Source organism: Rhyacophila brunnea, unplaced genomic scaffold (assembly GCF_057557595.1).
Source record: "Rhyacophila brunnea isolate RB1 unplaced genomic scaffold, BYU_Rbru_1.0 scaffold_2, whole genome shotgun sequence".
Taxonomy (NCBI): Eukaryota; Metazoa; Arthropoda; class Insecta; order Trichoptera; family Rhyacophilidae; genus Rhyacophila; species Rhyacophila brunnea.
The window spans coordinates 20,208,946-20,235,149 of NW_028232859.1; the positions used below are offsets into that span (position 1 = coordinate 20,208,946).

The 26,204-nt window shown below is 32.2% G+C and overlaps 1 protein-coding gene across 1 annotated transcript in view; it reads left to right on the forward strand.

The window, feature by feature from the left end:
- LOC147072018 (protein rolling stone-like) overlaps nucleotides 1–26,204 on the forward strand; it is a 79,579-nt gene that overhangs the window by 45,560 nt on the left and 7,815 nt on the right. The window contains exons 2-5 of the mRNA XM_085946751.1: nucleotides 19,966–20,076; nucleotides 21,344–21,578; nucleotides 23,430–23,543; nucleotides 24,409–24,589. Of these exons, the coding sequence (XP_085802877.1) occupies nucleotides 19,990–20,076; nucleotides 21,344–21,578; nucleotides 23,430–23,543; nucleotides 24,409–24,589 (617 nt within the window). The 5' untranslated portion in view covers nucleotides 19,966–19,989. The remainder of the gene's footprint in view (nucleotides 1–19,965; nucleotides 20,077–21,343; nucleotides 21,579–23,429; nucleotides 23,544–24,408; nucleotides 24,590–26,204) is intronic.

Consider the following 26,204-nt stretch of genomic DNA (forward strand, 5'->3'; position numbering starts at 1 on the left):
TCTTCGCTATAACTGATGTTGACCCCCCCCCGCCCCCCGGTGGTAGAAATTTGTGGAATGAAATGATTTGTATCATAATTTGAATGCTCACTTGTGAAGATATGTGTGATATGCTACCATGGACTGTAAAAATATAGGAATATGCTGGTGCTGCAATAACTTATAATATATTTAAAAAAACTCACATTGTGAAAATATTTGTCTTTTTAAGTTTTTAAACTCTCTGATGAAGTAGGCGCCTCCTACAATTAACGAATAAACGCCAATGCATCACCTGGTTATTATTACAGCCCTCAACTTTGGGCCGACCATTTCTTTCTGCGAAATTCCAGTTTAAATTTAATTTGATGCTTGCCACAATTCCCTTTTTAATTATTTAGGGCAATGTGATATATAAACTGAATGATCTTTTGTAAGAGCAAACGACTAGTAGCTGATGTAACCTGACAATACATCATGTTTAACTGATTTTGTGAAAGCCTCGGTAATTGTACGAAAATCGTACCATTGCCCACCTTCAGTTTGAGCAACCCGATATAAAATCTCATTGACTGAAAACCACTCTATACTAATCAGGTGATACCGAATTGGTTGCAAACCGTTTAATACCAATAAGCCAACTAATTAATAGCTGCGAATGCTTTACGAATTATCAGAAAATGTGTATGCATTAAGTAAATTTTGCTAAAGGCCTATCCTATATAGTAAATTAATGGGGCCGCCTCTCGAAGACGATTCTGAACAGAATTAAGTGTTAAAAATAAGAGAAAAGAAATAATAATAGAAACAGAAAAGAATTTCTTGTTCTATGGTTAAAGTATTTGTCATGCCACACCGTATATATAGCGGGTGCAATATCCCAATGAGTTCCTTTTATTATTGAACATTGTTAACATTTTTTTTTTTCAAATCTACTTGCAATTTCTATGTATACTGACTGGTTATCGAGGCTTACATTTAGTTTTTCTTAATATATAAAAGAGAAACTGCAAGCTGTATGCACAAAAATTTCACAATGTCCATAAATTATTTTAAAAGAAAAAAAACGATATCTTTGAAGTGCATATTCAGACAATTTTGCTAGAATGTCGTGCGATACAGATGGAAAAACTAGTAAAAAATGTTATACTATTATTTAGAAGTTTTATTTCTTTATAACTGAAATGCGTGTCTTATTATTGCAATATTTATCATTCAGGTGGTGTAAAAATTTTTCAAATACTTCAAAATGTTTCTACGTTACTTTTGAGGAAATATTGTCATTTTTTGTCATTATTAAATTAAATAATATGACGATAATGCAAGATGTTCTACCGCTTGTTTTTGTGAATTATATTTATACCAATTTTACATCATAAGATCAAAATAGCTATACCATTGAATTAAATAATTATTTTTATTATAATTCGAAGAAATATCCGGTGATTTCAAGAGAAATCATTTTAATTTAAGACAATTATACATTTTTTTGCTTCTCTTAGATAATTAAATGTAAATGTGTATGTATCCACTACGATATTAATTTGACAATATACATTAAACTGACTTAACATTAAGCATTGTCTATGAACATTATTATTATAATATTTATAATGCTGTAAAAGAAGATAACAAAATTAATTTACTTTAGTGGCATTAGGTATCGTATATTGGCCTTTACACAAAAAAACGCAAACTTAACCGTACCGTAATTTTCAAAAATTAGATATGTAGGTACTAAGTTGAATATAATTAATGTATTGTGAATTTGCGTTACCGCATATACTTTAGATATTATATTTAAATGTGTGTTCATTTTTCAGTTTTCTCACGGTCGCATAATTTGGAGGGCACGTTGACTCGACCTGCGGATTTTATTTTAATATTGCACGTTGGACATTATCTATAAAAATCGAAATTTTGTGATTTTCGAATACCGTTGATAAAAAACTGATATTTCAGAAATAAAATCTTTGTAGAAGTGATGTTCAAATTGTGCATTGTAGCACCCTGGCACGCCATTACCATTACCCAGGAACGCCACGGTTTAAATTTCATCAAATACAGTAAAACCTCTCATAACGAGCAATTCGCATAACGAACAAAACAAATTGTAAAATAATGGCTCCCTTAACGAGCGACATTTCGCATAACAAGTGACGCGGAAGAGTTTATGGAGTTGAATCGTGTTTCATAGCAAGAAGTTGTGGAGAAGATTTTGCCAGTGGAGGAAGAGGAGGTAGCAAAACAACAATCTTCTGGCGCAAGAAATGCTGAAAGCATGGGAAACTGTTGCGTCGTTTATTGAGAAGCATCACCCTAATAAGCGGTGCGGTGGCTATGCGTTCTACAAAAATGTATTCACCAAATTTCACCAAATTTTGAAGCGTCGGAAAAAACAAAATAAATGTCTCTACACAGCTTTCTAGTAAAAAAAGAATTAGTTATTGTCATAAATTCATAAATAATAATAATAAAATGTAATTTTCTTTGAATAAAGTTATAAATAAAAAAAATTGAGTATTTTCTTCGGCAAAGAACGCATTATCGTATGTTACATTAATTATATGGGGAAAATGGTTTCGCTTAACCCTTTATAGGGCAAAGTATTTTTATCTTCATTTCAAACCGATCTCTATCATTTTGCATCAGATATTTAATATCTTAAAACAACTTCAATATAAAAAAAAATATCTATCAGGATTTTGGAAAAACTATGATTTATGATGGTTTTTTTTATCAACCAGTGCCCATTTGGGTGTTTTTATTTTATGATATATTTTTTTCAAATAAATAATGGTTGTACATATTATTTTTTACGAGTGTTTCACATTACGAGTAAGATTCTGGAACGAATTATGCTCGTTATGAGAGGTTATACTGTAATCTTGATACAACACGCCAATGCAGGGTCACACGTCACAATGATTCGTCCCATTGCTTGGTAAACTGTAAGCAAGTAGTTAAACAATCAATTTGTGTTTTATTTTACTAACTAAATACCAAAATCACAAAAATCTAGGTAAAAGTAGGTACCTAACGAACCTGCAGACAATTTGAAACTAAAAATGAAAGGGATGACACTCTAAGTTTGTTTAAGGACGGCACTTGCCTAGGGACGCCACTGTTAATATTATAAAAGTTTATACATTGCATAACTCGTTTTAAGATATTAATAAGCTCGTATCTATTCTATTTTGTTGTTTTTATACTGTATGGGTTTTTATCATATTATATTATTCCCGTTTTTATCTTCCTCCTGGTTACCCTGATGGCTAAAGCTAGTCATCACTTTAGATTAAGTAGGTCCTTTCGGAGTTTGTGTCAGTTTTCCCCACCGTATCTTATCCTCTGCGAACCTTCTCGAATCTCATTAATCATCAGTCATCACTATCTCTTCTAGTTAGCGATAGTATGAAATCTTTGGTATGACCATAGCACATCAAAAAGACTCATTTTTACTATAACTCACGTATTGCAAAAATATAAGTATTATCTAATGGTATATTTCATCAATCGACATCCCATTAGTTAGTTTTTCAAGTAGGTATTCTATTACGCTTCCGGTCATTTTGATCACAGTGTTACAACCAAAAAACACGGTACAAGTGTACCGACATACCTAACTTATTGTGAAACTGATAAACAGTAGAAAACACCGTTTTCTTGTACGACGTATGTCATATAATATTAGTTATTAGGTACCTGGTGGTTATCTGTGGAATTTCTCATTTTAAGTGTGTGTCTAACATAACCAGCAGATTGTTGAAATATTATTTTATTAGTTTTATACTAACAAAAGTCATAATATTCACAATTGAATTCGCACTCACTTATTTTATACGGGTTCCTACTATTTTTTTCCCCTCACTTTACGAATTTAAATAGTAAAAAAATTGTAACTAAATCTCTCTGCGAGTAAGTGACAACATTCATGTCGAGGGCGCTAAGTCAAAAACACATACAGGAAATTTTGGCGAAAATGAGTTATTGGTGGGATTAAACGGTTTGGAACTGTGGTGAACAAAATTGATTGCAGACTACGGACTAAATGAAAAATGGGAATCCTAATAAATTGCAGTACACATTTAGTGATTATTATGCTTAGTTCAGACCCAGAACATCTATATATGAATAATGTTTTCCATCCCCGTCGGAAAACAAAAACAATAATATATAATTAACTATTTCTTTTATTCAACGAATAATTAACAGGATTTAAGAATGTACCAGGTAATGCGCGGATGGGGCGCGTAAACCCGGGAGATGTAGGGTTCGTTTCCCTGCCGGGGTGGCTTTCTTTTTTCAAAAAAGATTTTTTATAATATATTTTCTCAGAAAGTGTTTTTCAAAATTATGTATGTTCAATAATTAGAATGGTACATTCTTAAATCTTGTGAATTATTCGTTGAATAAAAGAAATAGTTAATTATAAATTATTAGAAAGTTCAAGTAAGTTATATCATAAAAAAAATTGGAGAAATCCACGACGTCGGTTAGTAATTGAAGTAATAGGTATCTACTTTGATTTAATAAACAAAAATCGATTGCCAAAGTAGCTTGATTTAGAAGAGCGCTGATGAGTGGGTATTAAAAGTGGCCAATAGTTAAAATTTGTCGCAATTAGTATGTCACCGCGTAGCATAAAGGTAATGCGCGGATGGGGCGTAAACCCGGGAGATGCAGGGTTCGATTCCCTGCCGGGGTGGCTTACTTTTTTCAAAAAAGATTTTTTCTATTGGTTATAATATATTTTCTTAGAAAGTGTTTTTCAAAATTATGTAGGTTCAACAATAATATATGATCAGTTTTATCAAAACTTTCTTAAATGTTCGGAAACAACTTTGATACAACATTCGAATATTTTATATATGTACAATGTTTAATGACGTATTTTGGCCTTTACTAGGCAGACCAATCAATGGAATTGTGTTTCTCCTCGCAAAACATCTTCTTGAACTTGGTGGTATCTGTATCTGCAGCCCGTGAACAATTTGGCCAAACTGATAAAATTATTGTGCATCACTGGTAGAATGTCTATCTTTAGTATCCTAAGATTGCGTGAATAAGAGTTATTCCGTGATGAAGTTACAATATTTTTTGTACCTTGAGTAGTTACTGAAAAATATATAATGAGACCACTAAAATTTATATTTAAAAATTCTCCCCTTATTCTTATGCTTATTTAGATATGTTCTATTAGTATGAAAACGTAGACTAACTAAAAATTTTAATAAAATGTGTCCTACCTCTACATATTTTAAGTTTTAATAGGCCACTTACGGATAAAACTATTGATTTTTACTTCCAAGGTGTTTTGGTCGGCTATCGGGGAAATATATCAGTTACGTGTCAAGAACCTCTACCAAGACCAAGCAAAAAATAAAATACATTCTTGTTATTAAACTATAATAAATATTGTACTTTTTTCAATAATAATTCAATTAAAATACAGTTTTATGTGTTTACTTCTCAAAATAAGAGAATGATACTGAAATTATATAATATACCTAATACAAGTTTTATAATAGAAATGCAGAATTCGAAATAAGTTTTTAAAAACAAATTTTTGTTAGGAATTATGATTCACCTTCTTCAGAGACAATATACCTAGTCCAAATCAACGCCTGAAATAAACTCCTCGAGTCTTCGCTGCTTCCTTCCAGTCATCCAAAATGTCCATGAAATTCCTCCCTTTGTTCTCGTCTTCAGTATCTCAGTATATATTATATTAGGTACCTACTATTTTGATTTAGGTTAATTTATCTACGGTAACCTTCCTCCTCTTCCATAACGATAGCAAGAGAGCCACGCGTGAGTACCATACACTTCGACATGGGAGCTTACGTGCCCTTTTAATTAATTTTGTAATTAACGTGTTAATTTGCATTTGAAAAGTAATTAACAAAAACATAATTTTGTGCGGCCCGTAAGCTATGGGTTAATATTAATATATTGTACATATGAATAGAATTCAGATTTTGTTCGATTTCTCGCACACTTACTAGAATGGGTTTTTAAGCCAGTTACTTTAGAAGGCGTAAAAAAGTACTGAACGCTACTGGCAACACTTACACAACTATTTATTATGACGGCAGTTACAAATAGTGACAAATGGTAATCTGATTACCGAAATTGAAATTTGATCGTTCTATACATGGCCATGATATGTCTTAATGACAATTTTGAATATTTGATTGGATATTTGATTCATAGAGGAGTATCTCTTTTAAACTAAGTACCAAGCAATTGACATTCGTAGAACAAAAAATAATACCAACATTATTTTGAGAAATTATACCATTTCTGGAACAGTGATTGATACACGCGAACTAATTTATTGTTGGTGCATGCTACATTTTTTTAAACAGCAGCTAATGCGATAAACCCTCGGCGACAAAAATACAAAAATATTCAAAAATGTCCGCTTCCAGTGGTATTATTCTTTGCGGTACATAACCTAACACGAGGATTATACGAGGATTCACTTAAGAAAAAAGTTGTGTCTATTTCTAAGTGAGATGTTCTTTTGTGTCAGGAACTTTGATCAATGTCTCTTTCTCCATAGAATGTAAAAGGTCCTCTTTGGCTTTGAAATGTTCAACATTCATTTCGACCCAATAAAAAACATCCTCGTCAGAGATTAAACTACTAGAACTAGTAAAACAAACATTTTTCTTCATTACAAAACTTAATAACCATTATTTCAAAACGTGTTCAGTATCCACAGGGCTGAATTTATCATTGAATCGTAATACAATAATTAATATGTTCATTGGAGGCCCATAGAAACGTTTTTTTATAGTAATTGTTTTTTAATATAATCATTTTAAAATAAATACTTTGGATAATTACACCAGTTAATTTTAGACTAGACATGGTAGCTACGCTGGCAGGCTCTATGAGGTTGGTCTTACTACCAGTTCAACATGTCCATGTGGCGGAGAAACATAAGATTCAAACCTCATCATCTGGGGATGTCCTTAAATGTGTATGGAAATGAAAGAGCTGCTCAAGTCGGTTCAACCAGCTGTTAGGCCCATCAGACTGTCTGACTTGGTCGCCACAAAGGCCAATTGTGTTGCATTTGGCGTCATACTATCAACGTGAAGATCTCTTTACTTAGATTGTTTGATTTTGTATTAACTTTTGTTATTTACAACTTTTTAAAAAAGTAGAGCACATAGAGATGTGCTCTTCTTTCACATGGGCACTTTTAACTTAATGTCATGTAAATTCAGTCAAAGCACACTTGAAGACATGGCAACCGATGTCTTGGGTAATTCTGAGGCAATGCCAGACATAAAAAGAACTGGTGCTTCACATGCATACGTAGGTTCCTTTGATACACACGATTAAGACCGAATGTAGTTTAGTAGGGCCATTAACTTCAATGTAACACCGACGCAAGACTTATCTCAGAGAAATAGAAGTGATTTACAAACGAGTATATAATATGATTTCCTTGCAGACCATACTCCATTTAATAATTTAACCAGGCCTCGAAATGGATCGGAGCGCAGTTCCGGTTCATGAAATCCCCGAGAATATCTCTCCGTCTCGTAGAAAAGTTAAGTTGACCATCTGATCCAAGTAGGACATATAATAAAAAATCTAACACATATTTTTACAAAATATCTATACATAAAAATATATTAATATTTTAAGAAAATTATCGATTACATATCAAGCGCTGCAAGGTATGGAAGATCCATATGCATATTATGTTTTCCTTTAACTTTAACCTTTGATAATAAATAATGCTTCGTAATATTTACCTAGTTTAAACATAATTAATTAGCTGTCTTCGAACGCAAAATACTCCGAAAAATCTTTGGACCCACGTTGGATCACCCACAATCATAAGATACTGTAAGTCCCAAAGACTGCGATGGGCGGGACATGTGGAGAGAATGCCTGAAGTTAAAGCGCCAAGGATTATGACGAAGTGGCTACCCCAACAGAAGAGACCTAGAGGCCGACCAAGATGGAGATGGGCTGACGCCGTAGAAGAGGACTGGCTTCATATAGGAAGACCCGGTAACTGGAGAAGTGTGGCGAGAGACCGGAGTGAGTGGAGAGCGGTTGTGGAGGAAGCCAAATCCCACCCTGGGATGTAGCGGCGTGGAAGAAGAAACATAATTAATATCTCTTCCGATTTCATTTTGTCTAAAGACTATATTATTTCGGGACGGTGGAGAATATCTACCGTTTTAAATATATATACATATAATAATAGTAAGAACCCCTCTTCGGGTGAAGGCCTCTTCCAAAGAAAGAAATCCCACTGGACTCTGTCTTTGGCTATGTCTAGCCAAATTGGGAGCGCTGTTTTTGTGATGTCGTCTTGCCATCTCGCATGGGGTCTTCATCTGTAGCGTTTCCTTTTTGTTCTATTGTAGGTTGATATGTAACGCTTGGTTGGTGGGATAGATGCAAGGTTTGTTAGCGTGGCTGTATTTTCCTTTGGAGGGTTATATATACTATATAAACGTTACATAGCACTGTTTAATATATAAACATTATTTATCAGTATTATATACAAAATAAAAATTTTAATATATGTAGGTATTATACAAAAAATATAAAAATATAGATAAAAAATAAAAAATCATAGATAGATAGATATATATACATTAGATATAGTCAATTCACTGTCATTTACTTTTTTGTTTGTAAGAAATAAAAAGGCTTTTTTATTTTATTTATTTTTATTATAATAATAGTACTTACCTACATATTATTATATATATATTTTAGCGTGATACGTAATTGAGTATAATATTTAGCGTTTGGACCCGGACAATATACCTACCTAATAGAGTGAGCAAGTATCTAACATTCGGTACAAGTCAGTTATCCTGGATACAGCGGCAAACATATTTTGAAAATAGCCGATATACTGGATAATTTGTTAGGATAATTCTCTTTTTAAAAATTTTGGATTCGGCTCAATAGTCAATTAGTCAATATTTCAATAATACAATGGTGAATCAAATCTCTTATAATATTTAATTCAGAATGAGACTTAAACAACTTACTTTTATTGTATTTAATATAATATGTCATCATAGTATTTTTTTATCGAATAAAAAAAATCCGGAAGTAGTTTCCGAGTCCGTCACGATGCAGATTATTTAATATTTAAAATAGTCTAATAATAATGTATTTATGTTCCATTTTTTAATTATATTCTTTTTGGTAAATACTATAATAATAATTATATAATAATGATTTCTCATTCAATTTGTACCAGTCTCCTGTCCATACTAGACATAATTTACATTATAATCTGCATTTATCATTGGTCGTATATTTCAACAATGAAAGTTTTGGCAATTATGATTGAAGATAACATCTGAAATCCTAAATTACGTCAGTTTTTTCCTATATGATTCTATATGTACTGCATATACTTATTATACACAAGTAGTATGGAGGTTTTGTTGAATTTGACTCATATCCTCTATAGAATAAACAATCAAAAATGTTTTGCTAATCCTACGGCGAGTTCAAAACGCCAAAACCACGTTTAGTATTTATAAATCATAAATTATTAATATAGGTAGGTACAAATTGCATCATCGATACAAAGTAAACGCTATATCCGGTCAGTGGTGTATTTCTATCCATGTAATTATGTCACCAATAAGGTGTTAAGACAATCGAATAAAACAGAGATAAAAAATAATAATTGCATCCGCGACATAAAAGAGGTTCTCTTGACTACAAATTAATATGCAACCTAACAATTGTTCAACTTCTGGGACGTTGCATATTGATATGTTTGACACAGAACGAGGAAACATATTGAGATTTAGTCGCATACTTTCGATAAAATCGACTTAACGTCGAACTTAATCGATCAAACTATCATTAGCAACCTAATGCTTATTAGTATGGCATAGGTATCCCTTTTTGAAATCATTTCACGGATAAAAAGGCATTAGTTAAAACTAATGAATCTGTTGCTGTTGTATATAAATGCCATAATATGTTCTATGGTTGTTTAAGGTACGTGGAGATTTTAAATGCTGACCGATTTCGAAGCTCTAGTTAATGTAGGTATTCTTCTCGAACACTACCACCACAAAAAAACTCCTCCACTCTTCCCAATTTTCCATTATACTTCTTCAGTCGATCACTACTACCGCCCTTTGTAGGCTATATGGCCACCGAAAACTTCTGACACTCCATTTCCCTTCTGGATCATTAAACGTACGCCGTTGTATTGGTGCTTATTCTTCACACGTACAACGTGACCGACCCATCGCAGAAGGATTTTGATCAATCTGACGACGTCAGGCTCATCAAAGAGCTTGTAGAGCTCATGATTATAGTGACTTCACCAGATGTTATCCTCGCAGATTGAGCCGAAAATTTTTCTCAAGATTCTGCGCTCACTGACAGTTAATGTGTCTCTAATCCATAACACAATACTGGTATCAACAGTAATTATTTTATATAGATATTATTCAACGGAATTTTATATGGGTATTTGCATTCCATCTTGTAATTGTAAGACTACGCGAAAAAATCGCTCTGCGACGATTTTAAAAACGTCAGGCTGTCACATGACGTACCAATACCTACGTTTGCTGATGAAGTGAGCGCTTCCTGTGATCTAACGAAAACCGCCACTGTATATTATTCGTAGTAAATAAGTATTATATTATATGGATTTTACCGCACGGTACCATACATTATAAATCATCGCAATACCATACATCAGAAATTTAGTCAACAACTCATCGAAAGAATCATAAATAAACAATATAATATAATATATTTTAAAATTTAGGTGAATAAGCTTGTATGTAACTACGAGTAGTACCTATAAAGTTGTTAACGACTTTAAAATACAATATATATTATTATATAGAAGCTGAATCATTCCGAACAGGATGCAAGCTAATCATTTGACCCTTTTTTAATGCCTGGTATACGAGCTATTATAGCTATAGGCGGTTCATTTTTTTAATATCACTCTCGGAGATACGCTAACAAAAGACATTCAGGTTAGAGATATTTTTAATCGATTCTGACTCTTCTCTCGTCGCGCCCGAGAGAAATTTATTGTGTAAATATTCACTCAGTTGTGATTTTACAATAAGTAAATAAAAGTTATTAACAATAATATTGTGAATAACAATGTTCACGTAGACCAAGTACCTTCTCATTTTTTAATTTCAAATTTTCAGTCAAAATCATGGTAATAATTGCTGAAATATGCAGAATGCATAATACCCATTATGCATATTATTATGCAATACCATAATTACGGTGACTTAACCACTATTCACAGTTAAAATTATACACAACTTCTATTTTTGCTTTCTTAATGAAAGGAAATTCATCATGTAATTCATTAAAAACGTTTTTTTATACATACATGAACGTAAACATATTTAAACATCAACGTAACAAAATTCCACAGTAATTATTGTCGTGTAACTCAGTACGTCTCAAACTGGGGGGCACGGCCTCCTCGGGGGCCCTGGAGCTTCTGCCAGGGAGCCGCGAAATATTTCAGCATTTAAGAAAAATCATAAAAACGTGATCACTGGACGATAATATTTCCCAAACTTAAATGAAAACCAAAGTACAATTGGATAAGAACACCATTATTTGCTAAATCCTTAAAATATGATTATATAGCGTGGACAGCTCAAGAAGAATAGATTGATATTAGATCAGATAATTCCCTTGAAGTCGAATTTAATGAAAGAATTTTGGATAGGGCGACAGCAAGAATATCCGACAATCGCAAAAGCATCATTGTTAATAATAATTCCTTTTGCTACAACCTATACGAAATAGCATTTTTATCATTACTGGTAATAAAAAATAAACACAAGTCGTGTCTTTCAACAGAGACTTTGGAGCAAACCCTGCATTTCAAACATTGTACCAGATATTGATGTATTATGTCAAAATATGCAATCACACCCCTTGTTTGTTTGTTTGAAAACAAATTGTTTTTTCAAGTTAATTTTTGTTCATTTTTTTTGCTTTACAAGCAAGTAAATGGAATGTTCAATTATTTGTTATAAAAATCTACCCATAATAATAATGAATGGTAAATAAAATAGGTACTGTTGGTCACTAAAGACTAAAATTGTTGAGGAAGGGAGCCTTTGGTTTTTTTATTTGATTTCGCGGGCCGTGGTATGAAAAGTTTGTGAAACACTGGAACTAAACCACACCGCATATTATTATATCATAAACAGTTTTTAATTCAATAAATCAGCAAATTGTATTATTACACAGTTTTTAAAACTGAATTTGTGTACAAATTCAAATCGCAAAACATGAAAATAAACGTGGGGATTTTGAGGATAAGATCTAAAGCTAAAGGATAAAAGACGTATGGTCATAGTAAACCCGGTCGCACATTGAAAATAGTCTCGATTGCGATATAGTCACAAATCAAGACTGGGCGCAATGTTTCAACTTTCTTCCGTGCGCATAGGCGAGGCTATGCCGGGACAGTGACGTCACGTGGCTAGCCGAAACGAATGAAAATTCATTTCTTGCACTTGTGCCGATGCAAATTTTTTTTATTATACCTGTTGGATGAAATTTGTTGCTTGCGATAGATACCAGCTTGTTTTTTTTCAAACTAAATTGTCTCATTCGAGCAGTGTGCGGAGGTGTATTAGGTTACATATTATGTTTTGTGAATACCAAAAACAGTCGCATCGACATATTTGACGTGTTGTAGTCGAGACAAGTTAAGATGTGCGACCGGTTAAGAATGCACGCTGAAAACTGTAAATGAAAATTTAGTAAAAAATCAAACAAATATAATTCAGTGACATTTTTTATTATTATATGGATAAAAGCGGAGATGTTTTTAACCAACTTTAATGACTTAGTATCTAATTAATATTTATGAAATACAATATCTCAACTGCCAAATAAATTATACATATTACATTTAAATAGATATTAGTAGATACATACGTGGTTAATACATAGTCAGGCTAAAAAACATCCGGAGCAGTGGAGCACTACACATTTTCGGTGCTCCTGCTGCGGGTAAAATCCTATTGCTCCATTGCTCCGTACTCCTGCTCCGAGCTCCACTCCAACGCTCTGGTTATAAGTAGTAGCCGGAGTAAATGTGGAAATCATTGGCACCTGCTAGATTTTCTTAACAACGCCCCCCAGCACCTTACAATCAATTAGGTTATCCGTAAATACATACATATTATGTAGGAAGCTGCCTACGCGGTTGATACGAATATTACATTTGTAAAATAGAGTTTAACGTATGAGACGATTTTATCGCTTTATTATTAGGTACTACCTATTGTGTTGATTTTTCTTTAAATTATACATGAGAAATATTGGAATTTTCAAATCAATAACACCTGTTTTACCAGGTAGCTCCAATTAAGATCGATTTATTCACAATTCGACCCAGAAACGGCGCTAACTACTGACAAATTGAGACTCCATATTGTTAAATATTTATTGACAGGTCACGCCTCGTAAATCATACTAGGACAGACTAAAAACTACGCTTCTACGTGCGACGCATCTGCTCAGACACCTAATATATCAAACCATGCTTTTGTGTTTCAATCAAACACTCAATTGAGTGGGAAACGACCTGAATCCCTCCAATTATATAGGTGCCCCAATAAGAGCGTCGGATTTAGTTTAGTTATTTATTCGAAAAGTGATCATATTTTTAGTTCGTACAAATGTTGCGATTATGTATGGAACACAATTTCAGACAAATGCGCATCACGGCTCTACTGACAAAGTCTTGCCCTATTGATGAATATTATGATAGCATTATTTCATAATTTTATTGTTGTATCTCACACGTTATATCTCCGCTCAGAGATTGTTGTGGTTTATTGGCATACACACGCGACTTCAAAAAACCACAAACGAAGTTTTATGTCGTCAAATCCCACAATATTGCACTGACCAATTCTTGAAATTACTCGACCTCGAAATTTTCCTTGCAACAACTCAATGGTTTCAAGCACAGTCCTGTCGGAACCACGTCATGTCTTCCAGAAAATCAGTTATCATCGTTCTGCATCGCAAACCATTCTCTGTAATCGCATCTTCAGTATCACTTTCAAATAAGTACCTACAGCTAAATCACTCCACAAGCCCAAAAACTGTACCAAACAGTGTCGCTTAGTGGATGCATTGGCTTTTCTTGAATCACTCTTAAGTTCTCAGCATCCCAAACTTGACAATAATTTTGTTTCTTTATGTAGATATTGAGTTAAATGTACCTCATTACAATAAATGATTTTATTAGCAAAACCTTCCCCATTTTACAACGTTTTTATTATCTCGTATTCTTGTTTGTCCGGTGGTTGTTTGTCCAGTACAAATCTTGCAATCGATTTTTAACTAACTTCCCAACTAGCTAGACATTTGAAACTTTTAGAATATATCGGGACACGATGCCAATCCATTCTTTTGATACTTTTAGCCATCTTTAAGCAGAATTGAATTCATTTTCAGTTAATTCTGTTTTGTATGGAAAGTTATTTCAGAAAACTCCGTAAAAAGTAAAAGACTATTATTGGTTGCTAAGGAGGTGGTCCTAGCAACTAAATTATTAATATATACGTGCGTTACTATGGAAATCAAAATGAAATGTCAAAATGACATTTCAGTATTCTATATTTGTTTGTTTGTTTTTTATTTACTCCATATCAAGTACAAGTTTGAGCAACAGAAAATTTAAAAACGTTGTATATAAAAAGTTCTTTTTAATCTTGTAATTACCTATAATGAGTTTTATTAATAATAACGCATTGTTCTGTCGTGTAGCGTTCCATATTTACGAAACACATGATTTTTTAAGAGCTGCCAACCTTATAGAAAAAATGGCGCGACATTTAAATCCGGCGCTCTTATTGGGACACATTTATAACAATAAATCAAGCCATCGAACATATGATCGCAGGAATTAAACTATTGAGTCAATATCAGGATTAGCTATGAATGATATTACGATTTATGTCTACATCGTCTATTGAGTATTAAAATTATTACTCTATGTATATATATCATATAATTCTAAAAGATACCTATACATACATATATACGAAATATACTAGTGCAGTACCACTACATTAATTTATTTACCGGTTGGCAGTTTGCATGCATGTTTTAGAAACGTATCTTTAAATTCAATATCAGTAAGAGAAATTTTAATCATTGTATTGTGCCATAGTTGAGTATTATTGTGATGGCAATTACATAATCTGGCATAGGATGTAAAAAAAATCTCAGAAGAATTAATGACAGTTACTTTTTTGATAACCTAGAGATCTTGAGAATTTTGAAGCAGTTAGGTGACATCATGTTCAATGTATCTATCAGTATATTGCCAATTGTACAATAATTTATACAATAATTATATGCCAAAAATACTATAATTTTTAGACTTGTTAGTAAGCATATAAACAGTGACGTCCCGAGGGGGTAGGCAGATTGAGCGTCGCTTGGGGGCGGCAGTTACTCGAAGGGCGGTGAATCGAGTAGAATCATTTGGTATATACCTCTATATACCCTATATCTATTATCGAAAAAAAACTGTATACCTACATGTACTTATATGATTACAGATTTCTTATTATTTTAAACAGTGAGTCTAATCAATGGCTATTACAATCATCGCACGCGGTTCTGTGTTCTATGATTATGTAGAAAATGTCGAGCTATTTTGCGGCTTACTCAATATTTAAAAATTATTATCAATATTTAGTATAAATATTGACAATAATAAATAGTAAAAAGACTTGACAAAGTACAACCGTTCATTTCCGTCCAAAATCCAAGTCGAAGCTTTTTATTTTATTAGGTTTCTGCATATTATTTCGTTTTTCGTTAGAACAATTTTTTCGATACTTCTTAAGATTAGATCTAGATTCTTTTTAAGTTAATCTTAGGTACCTACCTGTTAAAAAAATTATGACATTTGACAGGTTTTATGTAACGCTTTACGCACTGGTTGCGGCTTAACAAGAACCGGACCAGGACGATCTCATTAGATCTGATATAAAAAGCTCTTATCCTTGCAAAGATAGCTGTGGTTGCATCTAGCGTTTTTGGTTACAATTCTTTGTTCAGTGGAGCCCACAATAATGGTGGGTTTCTTTCTGGAGGGAATGGATATTATGGTGGCTCAGGACCAGGTATAAGCAACTCTTATTATTAAACATATCAGTGCATTTACGTGTGCATAATCTCTGAAAAAAATACCGTGAATATACGGTCACGGTCGTGAAAACCGTATACATTTTTATTAGGTATTTAAAATTAAATTTTGTTTAGAATTTCAGTGCGTCAATGATTTTACTACGACACATTAATTCATAATGAAGAGTACGTGAAAATTTATTCATTTGCACTATTGCAACTGTGTCATATTATCTTCAACGCTAAACTAATTTTGTCTTACTTATTTCTCTATAGTTTTCATAAAAAAGTAAGTTGTGTTGTTTATATGAATAATACACACGGATAATTAAAACAGAATATTAACGAGCTTATTAAAAAAACCGATATATATTGTTAATGATATATTGCAAATATTAATTGTAATGTATACTTTACACATTTCAATTAAATGTTTATATCTTTAAAGTATAATATACAATTGTTTCGCGTGCGATAGGTTTACTGCCGCTGATTTATATTATACACGAGATATATGGCAATATAAAAAATCGCAGATCGAATGATTTGTAAAAGTTTAGCACGGTACCTCACCTACCTTGTTTACTACCTACTTTCACCGCATCGTTTCGCAATGTTGGCTTATCACCTGTTGTAGATATTGAACAGTTAATTTTCATGCATATTATTAATGTGACTACTGACTTTTGAATCTGACGCAATAGATGCGCGCATTCTTATCATTGTAACGTAAAATGTAAAACACCTTGATCAGATATTGTAAGAAAATGTATCGAAAGATTATATCTGTGAATAGAAAGAAGCGAATATCAATACCGTACATACCGAAAGAAAGTATCGATACTACTTGGTATAGGTAACAAAGTAACGTATCCGAGCAAAAATATCGATACATACTGTTTTTTTTTTAGAATTATTAATAACCATGTCCTTGCTTTTTCGTACAAGGTGGTTGTTAGTAATTTTGAACACCCACAAACACCCAGGCTTTGACATAAATATTTTATCCTCATCGGGAATCGGAGCCAACCAAATCGGGTGGAAGGCCAACGCCTTATCGATACTGTTATCGTCCCAATCAAGGCCTGAACAAAAATGAACTATACGTGCGAGTGAGAAAGCATTCGGCACGCATTCTCCGCAATATGCGTTAGACTCATTAGAGTGAGATAGAATTTCCACGGCCGATTTAAATATTTTTTATACACGTCGCCGGTAAATATTGGTTTGAATGACCCAATTTATTAAAAAACGCACGTATTGCTGAAATTTATTGTTTATGTGTTAAGTAAGTAAATATAAAGTTAGTGGTATGTAATCATGTTTAGTTAATTTAGTAGAAAACATGGTTATGTTTAAATTTAGTAACCATACTGAGATGCAACATGATGGTATAACGTTTTATAATTATTAGTATGTGAAAAATAAAATTGAGGTTCTACTGTGCGTTATGCCGGGTCCACGCTGGCAACATGTCGCCGGCAACCTTGTTAAATTTTACGATAAGTATGATAATTATCGTAAAATTTCTTAAGCAATTATGATAATTATCGTAAAATTTAACGAGGTTGCCGGCGACATGTTGCCAGTGTGGACCCGGTATTATACGCAAGAAACACGGCTTCATATAGCTGAACAACATACACTCTCTTTATATTATTACTCTGAGGTCCCAATACTTTTTCGTCATACCTAGACATGAACAACCTTTGTGGCCAGCGTGCAAAAAAGGTAAGGCCAGACGATAGCAATGATTGGTGTCAATATCAAAATTTACAATATCAAATTTAAACGTTACGACGAATATATTTATAATTTTGTGGTATTCCTTGAAATTTAATGTTAGTTCAGTAATTACAAACATACATGGGGCCACATAAAATAGGCCGACAAACAAATTAATCTGGCTCGTTTGCAAAGGGATTTTTATGACTGCTCGAGATATTTATCCTAGAATAATCGTTATTATCGATAATTTATTAATCAGCGTTTATAAGACCACTATATTAACTGCCTATAGCTTAGACCCTAAGCCCTAGGGCAGAAGTGGTGAACCTATAGCACGCGAGATGATTTTGCATGGCACGTAAATGTTTTATTTTGAAAAGACAAAATATACCTATCATGATTATAAATGACAGATCGCATTGCATAAAAAATAGCAGGCAAATACTCATCAAGAATAAGCATTACGTTTAATGTAAATATATTATAATTGAATAGGTCGGTCCTTATACTTTATGCGTTACATATACATAATATTATCGCACTAACCTCATCAGGCGGCGGGAGAAGCCGCACCGCAAACCTCTGATTTTGATCGATTTATAATGCTTGAGACCACTGTAGCGAGAGAATGTCTCATCTGATCGGAGCAATTCTACCGTCAATTTGTGCGTAAAGAACCAAACTATGTAATACAGTAACAAATAGTTTCATTTCAACCCACAAAAATGGCTATACCGAATAAGAAACAAAAACTTGGTGGAGCTTGTAGTAGTCATTCTGGCAGACAGTTTCAAAATTGGTGGACCTGCGATATGGCGTAATCGGAAAAGTGCTAAACTATGCGTGTGCTATGTTCTGTGAGTGATCTATCTAGAATATCGTCATTTTAAAATCCTTAAAAAGTTGTAATTACTTAACTATTTCTTTTATTCAATGAATAATTCACAAGATTTAAGAATGTACTATTCTAATTACTTAACATACATAATTTCGAAAACAATTCATGATAAAATATAGCCAGTAGAAAAAATTTGTTCGAAAAAAGTTAGACACCCGGCAGGAATCGAAGCTGCGTCTCTTGTTTCGCGCCCTGTACATAACCACTATGCTACGACTGCCATGCTTAATTGCGACAAATTTTAACTTTTACTATTATATTATTATTATATATATATACTATAATGCTATTATACTATAACATATATACTATTAGAGGCTTCATGGCTTTTAATAAAAAAAAAAAAAATATATATATACTATTATATATTATTACTATTCTGGCCTTATTAATTAATACCTGCTCATAAGCACTCTCTAAATTCAAATTGTTAAAAAAAATGTCATATTGTGAACGTCTTAAATTTATAATTTGTAATGTTCACTTTATGTAAAAATAAATAAATTTGAATTTGATAGGGTCAACTGCATATCAACGTACAATTTTCCGGATACGATCGAACAATATCGTGTCTACCAACAAAATAGTACACAAAATAAATAAATAAATAAATAAATAAATAAACATCTTTTCTTAAATTCTAAAAAGAGAAATATGTATATTATATAATTTATATTATTATTGAAGAGCTAGTATAGTATATTAGTAAAGGTATGAAACTACATTCAATTAAATCACCTTTTCAATAATTTTTCATAGAACGCATGACCTATTTTAAGTAAACATTAACTCCAGACTGATACTGAGTTCTTCCTCTTTGATCATTGTTACATTGATTTTTATTATTTACAACAATGATGAGTTAACAATACATAACATAGCCATTGTCATTAATAGTTTAATTTATACAGCTATTGCAATTCGAACAAAACGTTAATTCTATACATTTGCAACACCAAACCTTCATAAATAAATATAAAGGTCCTTCAACTTCAACAAGTTGAAAACTGCCTATATAATAATATATAAGTATATAATATACAGGGGCGAGCTTCTCTGGCGCAAATGGTGCAACTGATTCAACAGAAAATTTAAAATAACTTATTTTTCTATACTTCATCAATGTTTTGTCATTTTCTTGTTTGATAATTGTGTAATTTGTTTCTGTTTCGCAGATTTGAATTGCTACGGACTTGAAAATGGTGAATAGTCCATGGAAGAAAAGATGTGCTCCTTTCACATCGGAGCAGCAGCAAATATATCCACATCATTATGAATTATGTCAGGTAAAACAAAATCACAGTCCATGTTTTAAGGGGCGTCTAATGACGGAATTACAAAACATTTAATTTAATACCGAGACTTCTAAAGCAACAAAAAGAGCGCAAGTGACAATACGCAACATACAGGGGACCAATTTAAAATTATTGGTTTCGCCATGTATTTTTTGATATCCAAAAAATAGTTGTAACTTTGTCACCGGATAACAATTCCTGAAGCACCTTTGGAATGCTGAAGACAAATAACTTTAAGACATCTTTAGTTTGTACTTAAGGCGATGTCTTTATTAAATTAATTATTATTAATTTAATTGTAAATTATCAAAAAAATGTCTCAATTTGCAAGCTTAGTGTTTTTCCGCTAGGTGCCTCTGGTAGAAAGGCTAAGTAAAGACTTCACCTTAATGTGTATGTTATATTGATAGGTGGTTATCATATAATGATATCATCATCATATCATGATAAAATAAGAATTGTGATGCCAAACGTTGTGCATTATATTATTATCTCTCTCAACATAAAATAATCTAATATATTAAAGAATAAATCAGGTAGGTTAGTAGTTAAGGATAATACTTCACTTAACAGAGGCACCTAGCGAAAAAATACGAAACTTGCAATTTGAGACACTATTTTTGATAATTTACATTTTGAAATGTTTTAATTACCCAATGAATATGTATCTTAAAAATATTTTTTTAGTCAAAGACATTACAAAATGATCATATTATTTTATGGTCATATTTATTATTAAAAGTTTATTAAATCATAGTAAAGTTATAAAATGTTTCTTATATTTATTTTAAAAAACATCCATTTAAAAAAAAAATGTAAATGTGTATACCTTGAAATCCTTTTTATTTATACCAAATCTAATTTCGGTATGGTCACAATATCAGTCTTCTTCAGCCATGTCCGCCCCTTAGTTGCAGTATATGGACACCACACCTTGCCTCCAAGAATCTCTATCGCTTGCCAGTTTTCTTGTCACATTCCAGGTCATGCCAGCATCCCGTAGCTCTGTCGTATACACTCTGTAGATAGTATTTAGTGGAATTTATATTGGAATAGTAGAGTATTCCCCTTCAATATATTTTTCCAGGGTTCAGAACTTTGAAATTAAGCAATCCTAACAATAACAGTGTTACACTGTCATCAAAATTATATTTTATTGAATAGTAACTTAACATAGAATTGATAAATAATTAAGTAATTTGTAAGTTAAATTGCCATAAGCATTTAATTTTATAATAATATTCTCTTTTACTTTCAGTGGCAGAAGAGCAAACGGCCCCACGTTGCTTATCTCATATACAGATGGTGTGTGGCTTTGCAGTTCCTGATAATAGCGCTCTGTAGTATTCTAGAAGTGAATCCAAAACACAAGCTTGAACACTCGTATTCAAAATGGTTTATCTACCTTACCAATTGGGGGTATTTACTGTGTCTGTTTCAAGCAATATTGGCATTAATTATTGTACAATTTTCACACTTTGACAAATATAGAGGTAAGCTAAAACCATGGTCTATTTTCATTCTGCAACTGAGCATTACCTATTATAACTTAAGTGCAAAACACAACTTTTGAATTCAATAAGTCTTTACTAACAAAGACATGCTCTGCAATTAATTCAACTTAACTCTTAGGTCCACATATTATAATCTAATCCAGGGTTTCCCAAACTATGTTCGGCGGAACACCAGTGAACACCAGTGTTCCGCCGAACCTGAATAAGTGTTCCGCGACAATTTGGAAAGGTTTTATACACTGCAACACATTTAAAGATCTTCTACTAAGTATAATTAAAGTAAGTAAAACTAAAATAAGTAATTAATCTACTTCATATTGAAAGGCGAGTGATGATCAATCTCCACTGATGTTTATGACGTCAAGTATCTAGGTACAGGCGGAGGACCATCTTTTCTCACACCGTGCGCATGAAACGAAATGGGTTAGGTATATTGTTTTTACATGACCGGCCAACCTAAAAAATAAGCTAAGTGTTCCGTTAAAATTTCCGGATTTGCGAAGTGTTCCAGTGCAGAAAAAGTTTGGGAAACCCTGATCTAATCCATTAATTTACCACATAGGGTAGATTTTTCTTTCTCTATAATTTTTGCATGTAAGGGTGTCTCCATGAGCACAGTGAATTTCGAACCATAATGGGTATTTAAAATCGTGTAATTAATTTTATTGCGACTAACTTAATATCATATTAGTTTGTCATGCTAATTATATGTGAAAATAAACTCTTTAGAGAGGTAAATCATTCATCTATAAACAAAACTTTTTTTTTTCATTGCATTAGACTAGTTTTTTTACAAATTTTTATTAGACAACAGCAAATATTTATAATAATATGGAAATGTAATTATTATCCAGTTATTTTTTTTTATGCAGGAATATTTTTCATATCATCTGCTAAAAATATAATATATATTTTATATATTACAAAGTATTTTTATAAACTTCACTACCCCATGATGGCTAAGCAGATAACGTGTTGGCTTATAAAGTCATTAGTTCCGCGTTCGAATTGTGGATCTGGCTAAAATCTATCAATACAACCTCCACTGTGTGGAGACTGATATGATCTTTTTAGGATCGAACTTGGTAAAAAATATATGTATTCTTTTGACCATGTCCGATCCTATTAGGATTATATTATGACATATATGTTTGGTACTGTTCAGTTATCAGGAATACAGCGGAAAACACATTTTGAAAATAGCCGATAAACTGGATTATTTGTTAGGTTAATCTAACCCAACCTAACCTAACCTAAACTAACCCAAACTAATAAATAATCCAGTATTTCGGGTATTTTCAAAATGTGTTTTCCGCTGTATTCCTGATAACCGAACAGTACCATTTGTTTTTATGCGAAATAGATGTTAGCCACTTGCTCAACATATTAGGTCCATACTCTGACTCCAAACACAAATAAAAAAAAACACAATAATTGTATTTGCCAGACACAGGATTCGAACCTGGTACCATCGACATTATAATCTGATGCGTAAGCCACTCGGCCATCGTGGGTAGTTTATAAAAACACTTTGTAATACATATAATATTTTTATGATATCAAAAATATATCTGGATGATAGAATAATTTCTTTTGACATCTAATGACATCTATAAATTTTTCTGACAAGCTGATTTCAACAAAAGCAAGAATATTATTTATTATTATTGATTATTCATTGTTCAGTGGGTTAGTGTAAATAAAAACAGATATCTTTTATTTTCAAATTTTATTGTAGACTGAATTGTTTTTACTAATACATATTATTAAGTTGTTTTACAAAAATAATACAATTATTAGAGTTCAAACTTGTTTGTTATTAATTTCCAGATGAAAAATCAGAGGTACCTAAGCACTACCGCATCTATGCAATAATGCATAATGTTGCAATTGATGCTGCTATTAGTATAACTCTAGTCTACTGGGCGGTAGTCTATAATCCAAGTGAGTTTCCAAGTAATATCATTATTCAATTTTACACATTTATCAATTTATTTCATGATAAGTTAATTATGTTATTTCAATTTCGTTAAATTCAGACAGCCATCTAAATTTCCACAACATATTTATTATCTTCCGGACAATATAATAAACCTACCGACTGCTTTTTCGTATTATAATTATATAGAATTATTCGTTGAATAAAATATAGTTTATTAAATTATTAGCAAGTGCAAGTAGGTACATTATAACTAAAATTTCAAAAGATCCTGACACCGGTTAGTAATTAAGGTAAATTATACTTCGATGATTTAAAATACAAAAGCCGAATGCATTAAAATTAACACAATTTAGTAAGCTAGAGTGCGGAAATTATAAGTTGAAGTGTCATGGCCACGCTTCATGTTAAACATGCCGCAGTCTACTAGTTAATTTAGTCGTAATTAGATAGGACACACAATGCTTATTTGATAGGCCACATGGGCCACGCGGGTTCGAATCCTGGAAGGCGTTATATTTTTTTCAAGATTTTTCTAGTGGTTATATTATTGAGGTGTTGTCATACAAATTTATACTTAATAAATTATAAGACTGTTATATTCTTAAATCTTGCGAATTGTTCGTTGAATAAAAAAAATAGTTATGAAATACAAATATAATATTTTCTTCACCCTATTAAAAATGCCTATTATACTAATGTGACAGGGGATTACTGGTTATTAAGGTTACTTGGTCACGGCCATTATAAATGGTTATCTTGATTCAGAGAAGGTTCGGAACACGTCCTCTAAATAATAATAAATATTATTTCTGTTGTAGCATTGTTCGTGGCATTCTATAAATTTAATGAAATATGTTTTATTTTCAGAGATCCATGACCTAAACAGCATTAACCTGTTAGTACATGTAGGAAATTCAATCATAATGATAATAGATTTGTGGATTGTGATGCATCCATGCCAACTGAAGAGCTTGATATATCCTGGAATTATGGCAATCACCTATGCTATTTTCTCCTTTATATATTACGTCTGTGGAGGGACCGCCAAGTAAGTAATACTCAATAATGATTTATATAAATAGTCCTCTCAGTTCAGTGGTAGAATACAAATACAACACGTTTTACAGTGGCATTAGAGCTTAATAATGTTAATATTCATAATGCCTCTCCCCCTTAAATCCACATATTTTCCATTTTTCAATATACTACTGAAAACTGAAAATACATACAGTTGAACTTGGTTATTACGATCACGGAAATAGCGAGATCTTGGATGTAATGAGGAAACATTCGTTGACATTTAAGTTTATGATTTTCTCCATACATTTATTCATTTTGATAACTAGCTACTTCTCAGGTATACCGAGTAAAACTGTTGATGTATCGATCGTTTAAAAACAACATTTTCAACCCTAAGCAATAAAATCTGACCGGGGAGTTAACTAGATCGATGCCGCCGGGGTCGGATTACGTTTATGACACTAGTTAAGTGTCTAAGTAGGTACCTAATTGGTGTTTTCGCCGACAACATTGAAAAAGTATCCACGCATATGGTTGAAATTGCATGTAAAAAATCGAAGCTTTGTGAAGTCAGTAGGTAGCTACCAGCGCCGGCTGCTCAGCACTTCATTACAATAAACAACTTATTTTGTAGTTTATGAATGCCATGCTTGTTTCGGGGAGTCTTACCATTGTTTTCAGATTTTTTATGTTCTATGCTTAAATTGAACGTGGCGCGAAAAATGTTATATAATGATATGACGAGTAATGCTTATAACGAACAAATTCAGTCGGTCCCATCTTCCTCGTAATAACCAAGTTCAACTGTATTCCGATTCATAATATGTTGTGTCATTAAAAGTCACATAGTAATATCTATTTATATTATGTCAAATTCAAATAATTGTAGAAGAAAGTCAATAGAAGTTAGCCTTGTGGTCATGAATCAATACAAGAGGTGTAAAGTGTGTGAAAGAAGAAAAGCTACAAAATACCTTACCATGACATAATAATATCCTATAAGAGACTCACCAAATGTTTCCCTCCAATTATTTTAACATTGTTTGGTTATAACTGTATTAAGTATAATATATTTATAGATCTTTTTTTCAAATAGACAAAAAAATTTCCTTAGATCAATAAAGAATAAAATAAATGAATAATATTGGTTACAAAATGAGATAAGTTTCTAGTCAACAGTTATCTGTTTTACTGACTAACGTACTGCCATCTCGTGGATCAAATACAAATTATGTCTTATATCTGTAGGCATAGAGTATAGACTAATATGTGTATGTAAGGGATGCTACAAACCAAAGCATGGTGTGAATTTATAATATAGGTACTTATGCTATGTAATGATAAATATTAATTCAAATAAAACTCAATATATATTTCATAATCCAAATAGTTTAATAATGATCTTAATTGTTATTATCCTGGACAGTATCTTTTGCTTAGACGGACCATTGTCAATTGATACAAAAATACATTGTTACAGCTAGATATGAAGACGTATATACAATATTCCAAGAATATTCTGTGTTCAAAAATAATTTAATTTACCTCATACTACGCCTACTAGAGACACCTAGCGGAAAAATATGAAGCTTGCAATTTGAGACATTTTGATGATAATCTATATTTTGAAGTGTTATCTAGAA